We start from the raw sequence: 5825 nt of genomic DNA on the forward strand, positions 1-5825 counted from the left end.
CAGCTGATCCTCCTGGAACAGGGACCTCTGGCTGACTAGATTTACCAGAAGGGCAGATAGGGGGGAATGGATGGGGGTGCTGACAGCACAGTGGACAGTGGCAGGGATGACAGAGTATGGAGGCTCTCGTGGGAGAGGAAGGCTGTCTATCTGACAAGTTTGTATTCATGCTCAGATGCCGAGGAGATCAGAAGGGGGGCGACTGTGACCAGTGATAGTCATATATATAGAGATTAGAAATGCATGTGAAAACGTCTCAATGTCAATGGCCCTGGAATGAATTTTTCTGCGTGAAATTGTGTGTTTTGACAACGAAGTGGAGATCTTTTTTAAACGTTGGAACCTCATTTAATTTTATGTCTTATAGAGTTTATAATGAGTAAAAGATTATATAAGCATAATAATTCATCTATAAACCTAGAAATGTACAGCCAATTTTGAAAGAGATGTACCCTAGCTCAGAAAAATGTTATTGAATAGGTTAATGCTGTTGTAATGAAATGCTTCTTTTAATTTAAAAAAAAAAAAAAAGATGCTTGGGTGTATAATCTTCAAAGTTGTCCTGGGTCTTGGATCATTATGCATGATCTGGTGAGAGGAAGATGCAGCCCTCTCCTTACACACTGTATCCTCAACCAGACATGCAGCTTTACAGAGGCCTGGGTCACCTCACACCTTATACTGTGGATTCTTAAAGTTCACTGAGATCTCTGAGAACCATTTCAGCTGTTCCCATCCTCTGTCCTCAGAAGCAGTGACACGGTCCTCCATCGAAGCCACCAACACCACAGTTATAGAAAGGGCTCTGTGGTCTTCACCTGCCTCTCTGGTGACCCTGGAATCTGCATCCATTGGATCATCAATAATCGGAGCCTATAGTGCACAGAGAGGATGACCCTATCACAGAACAACAGCAGGCTCAGCATAGACCCTGTCAAGGTAGAAGATGCTGGGGACTGTCAGTGCGAGGTCTGTAACCCAGTTAGTTCTAAGAAGAGTCACACAGTCCACCTGGCAGTGAATAGTAAGTGACCTATCCTGTCTTCCTATACCATAGAGATGATTTTCTTTATCAATGGCGTATAAAATAGATAAAAATTACGAGTAAAATACCAATTTAGACATAAATAAAACCAACATGGTGATGACTGCACATAACCCCAGGATAAAATATGGGCAAGGGGTGAATGTATGAGGCCAGCCTGTGTCACATAATGAGAACCTGTCTCCAAAAAATGGCATTCATGCAATGAACAGAAATGCAAAGTGTCTAAGAGTTTATGCTCCAAATCAACCCTAAAAATCCGTGATGACTGATTCCAAGGTCCCCACAGAGAACCAAGTCTATGGATGCTCTTGATTTCCTTATTAAAGATGTCAAAGTAATTAGTTGCCAGGCTCCAGTGGGTGGTCTCACATGAGGGACACTTGGGGACAGACACAAGCTTTAATTGATAGGCCTTAACATATACAAAAGAGTGCATGAAATTAGGCAGGAGGCCTATGGGAGGGTAAAAATGGAGGAAAGAGTCTAAATATGATCACAGTGCATTGTGTGAAATTCACAAATGTTCAATAAAAATTAAATAATAAAGATTGCAGAGTATTCACATATAACTGCACACCCTCCCAGACACTTAAGTCATCTCTAGATTACTTTTAATACCTAATATAAATACTGCCTAGATTCTAGTTTTTTCACATGCAATAAGGAAGAATACAGGATATAAAACTGTCCATTCCTTCTGTGCACATAATTTTTATCTGAAGAGTTTTGATCCATAGATGGAAAATCTGTGGATATATCAAGCCAACTGTATTGAGTTTCTTATCCTAAGGCCACCATTTACAGCATGACCTTGTAGAAGATTTTTTTCTGTTAACATTTTTTATGTATGATAAAATGAAACAAGAGATTTGCCATTTTGTCCATTTTGAATGGACAGATCAGTGGCATCAAGCACATTCATATTGTTGTGTAACCTTCACAACTATCCATTTCCAAAACTTTCTCTCACCCTGTTCAACATCCTAGAGCTCTTTGTAACCAGCTTTCTACTTCTGTCTCTGATGCATGTGGCAGTTCTAGGCCTCATGATAACTTGGAAACACAACATCCTTGTGCTTTTCCTCAAGTTTACGTCACTTTGCACAATATCATGAAAGGTTCATCCTTGTGCCATACATCAAAAATTAATTTACCTTTTAAGGCTGTTCTCGTCTGTGGCATTCTTCTGCATGACTGCACCACTGTGGGCATAGGTCTTCTTTTGTTCATTCATTCATCCCTTCAATGGGCTTTGGGTTGTTTCTAAATTTAGGCCATTTTGAGCAATGTTGTCATGAAGTGTAATCAAATATCTGTTCATATCTACAGTTTCCATTTTTCTGGATATCAGCCCTGATGAAGAAACATTGGGCTGAATGTAATTCCTTGATTTTTTGAGAAACAACAATGCTATGTTTCACAGTTACATTTTACATTTAATTACGCACAGGAATTCCTATTTTTTCCATCTTCAAAAACACTTGCTTACTATCTTTATTTTTCTTTTTAATGATATCTATCTCAACAAATGTGAGAAGGTAACTCACTGTGATTTTGATTTCTGTTTCCTTAATGAATGATATGTGATATTTGAACACCTTTCCATACACCTATTGGTCATATATATGTTCTGAAACTTAATAGAACAATACTTTTAGAAAAGAATTGTGTCTTTCAAAGTAGCTAGCAGAAATGAATATTGTCAACATGATAGATGAGGCAACAGACACACCAACTGCTCTGATCTGAGTAACCATTACATACATATGTACTAAAATTTTATACTGCATGGCACAAACACATCTCTTTATTATGTATTGACTAATTTTTAATTTAATTATTTGACAGTACACATGAACAAATCTGTGGTTCCCATTCTATTCCATTGATCTACAGACTTTATCTCATAACACACAGTTCTGACTGTAGCATCTTTCTAGAAATTATAAAATCAGGAAGTATGTATTCCAATTTTATTCATTTTCAAGATTCTGTTAGCCACTTGGCGTTCCTTGAGATTCCACAAGAGTCCTAGAATAGATTTTTCTTTCTGTACAAAATGCCACTGCCATTTTGATTGGATATGCACCTCATCTATAGATCACTTTCCAGTAACACAGTCATCGGTCATCTTTAAAAACTTAAGTCTTGGGGCCCGGAGAGATAGCTCAATTGTTAAGAGCACTGGCTGTTCTTACAGAGGACCCAGGTTCAATTCCCAGGCACCCACATAGCAGCTGACAGCTGTCCATAACTCTAGTTTCAGGTGATGTAACACCATCTTCTGACCTCTTAGGGCACTGCAGGACATGGGTACACTCAACACACATGCAGGCAATATACTCATATACGTAAAATAAATAAAATTAATTAAATTTTAAAATAAACACTTAAGTCTTCTTTCAGGCAAGATGGCACATTCCTGTAATTCCAGTTACTTAGGAGGCTAAGGCAGGAGAATCACAAGTTCTAAGAGTGCCTGGTCTACATAGCAAATTCGATACCAGCCTGAATAACTCAGTGACTCCCTGTGGCAAAATAAAAAATAAAAAGCTGAGGGACTGGGACATATCAGTGGTAGAGCACTCACTTAGCATGTGCAAGGCCTGAGTTGCATCTCTCGTCCTGTAGACAATAATAATAATGAGGTTAAGTCCTCTAATCCATGGACAGCAGAAGCCTTTCCATTTTTTTTTTTCTTCATTCAGCAATTTTGGGGAGATTTCTAGGTATGATTCTTTGACTTCCTGGATGAAGTTAATTCTAAGTACTCTTTTACTTTATATTAATTTAACTTTATTTATTTTGTTCTTGCTTTATTTTATTCTCTCATAAATAAAATATTTTCTTAGTATCTTTAGAATTTTTCATGATTAAGTCTGATGTTCTGTGTCAATGGCTAAAATCTTAAGTAACATGCATGAAGCCCTAAGTTGAGTCCCCAGTACCCACAGGGGAAAAAAAAAAGGAAATTTAATTGTTTATTTTTTGAGAGTTTACAGAAATACATGGATGGGGGCACGTTCATGCTGATATCACTCAATTTTGCTGATTGTGCTCATTAGTTCCGGGAAGAGGAAAATGACTTAAATGTAGTATTTCAGACCAGGTCAATTTTAGTTTTCGTTCCCTGAGATACAGTCTTAATATTATCATGTAAAGAAGGTGTTAATTGGGGAAGATGTGTGTGAAGGAAATTAAGACAGGATCTGGCAGAGCACTCAGGTCACATGTGGTTCTGCTCCCAGTGGGGGTAGACAAGGATTCATGTCCTAGTTAGATTGCATCAGTTCTTGGAGTGTTTCTGCAAAGTTGAGGATGAGTACTGTAGTCTGAGTGACCATCAGATGAAAATTGTTTCTTAAAGAAATTGCTTGTTTTCCTACCCCACCGTGTTGGGGCCCATACACCGGATGCCATGGAAATTGTGAACTCTAACCCAAGGAGATGATGAATTGAGAGTTCACTAGCCTGTGCCTTCTGTCAATTACGTTCTGCCCACAAGAGACTGAGAGGCTTGTACAAATTCTTGGCTCTCACAGCTGCACTAAGAAAAAGATGCAAATGTGAGAACAGGGGAAGTTTTTACATAGGAAAGAGCCCCTACCCTTTCTGAAAATTCCAAACCTTCACATATGTGCCAAGAGGAAATTGATGGGATTCAAGGATGTGAAAGGAGAGATGATCAACTAGAAACATGACTGAAAAAGAATCTTGCTGATCCCCTCATACATCAACTCACCTAATCAACCTGCCTGTAGAAAACATATTCCCTGAAATAAAGATCACCTCATGCCCTGAGCTCTTCTCCAGGACACATCACTCACTGTAAAGTGCTTTCACCTTTATTCTTTTTTCTCTTTTCTTTCCATCACATCTAAAGCAACACAAGGAAGTTCTGGCCTCTCAACTGGGGACATTTCTGGCCTCCTGGTTGGAATTGTGTGGCGGGGTGGGGGCTCTGAGAGTAGCCCTGGCATATTACCTATAGTTCAAGGAGATTGGTGAGTATGATGATCTTTCCTCCTCTGTTTTCTTCTTTTCTAAGTGCTATGCTTGGGAAATAGCAAGGACTTCTTTCCTTTTGCTTCTTTGTTTTTTAGTTTATTATTTTTATTTTATGTGCGTGAGTATATTGCTTGTGTGTATGTTAGTGCATCCTTGTTGAGAAATGCCCACAGAGGTCAGAAAAAGGTGTCATATCCCATGTAACTGGAGTTACAGATGACTGATTGTTAGCCACCATGCAGGTGCTGACGATCACACATCAGGTACTCTGCAAGAACAGCCAGTGTTCTTAACCACTGACCCATCTTGCCATCATCTACTTCTCCTTCTGAGCCGGCTCTCCTCCTCCCCTTTCCTAATCCTCTGCTGCTCTGCACTAATTCCTGCTGTTCTACTCCATGTCTTTAAGATCCCTGTACTCCACTCTCTCGGAGTCCACTCCCTTCTAGTTTAGAGAAAAGAATCATATTTAATTTCTCCACTCCCTAATCAAAAAAGTAGTCTGGGAAGAAAAATGATGACCTAGAGAGAAGGTTCAGCAGTTAAGAGCACTGGATGCCATTTCAGAGGACCCACATTCAATTCCCAGCAACCACAGGGCAGCTAACAATGACTTGCAGCTCCAGTTCCAAGGGATCCAATGTTGTCTTCTGTCCTTTGCAGGCTTTACAGTACACAGGTGCATTTATAGGCATAGGGGCACAAGAATCATACATATAATATAAAAATACATTTAAAAACTTTGAAGAAGAAAAATAAGGGAGTCAAA

At 39.1% G+C, this 5825-nt stretch overlaps 1 protein-coding gene across 1 annotated transcript in view; it reads left to right on the plus strand.

Annotated features, from left to right (window-relative positions):
* The window catches only part of LOC103741490 (pregnancy-specific glycoprotein 22-like), a 19068-nt gene extending 18036 nt beyond the window's left edge, over positions 1-1032 (plus strand). Inside the window, 1 exon segment of the mRNA XM_029567905.1 lies at positions 727-1032. Coding sequence (XP_029423765.1) covers positions 727-1032 — 306 coding nt within the window.
* Positions 1033-5825: the final 4793 nt, after the last annotated feature.

This window comes from Nannospalax galili, unplaced genomic scaffold (assembly GCF_000622305.1).
Source record: "Nannospalax galili isolate Female #2095 unplaced genomic scaffold, S.galili_v1.0 scaffold780, whole genome shotgun sequence".
Classification (NCBI taxonomy): domain Eukaryota; kingdom Metazoa; phylum Chordata; class Mammalia; order Rodentia; family Spalacidae; genus Nannospalax; species Nannospalax galili.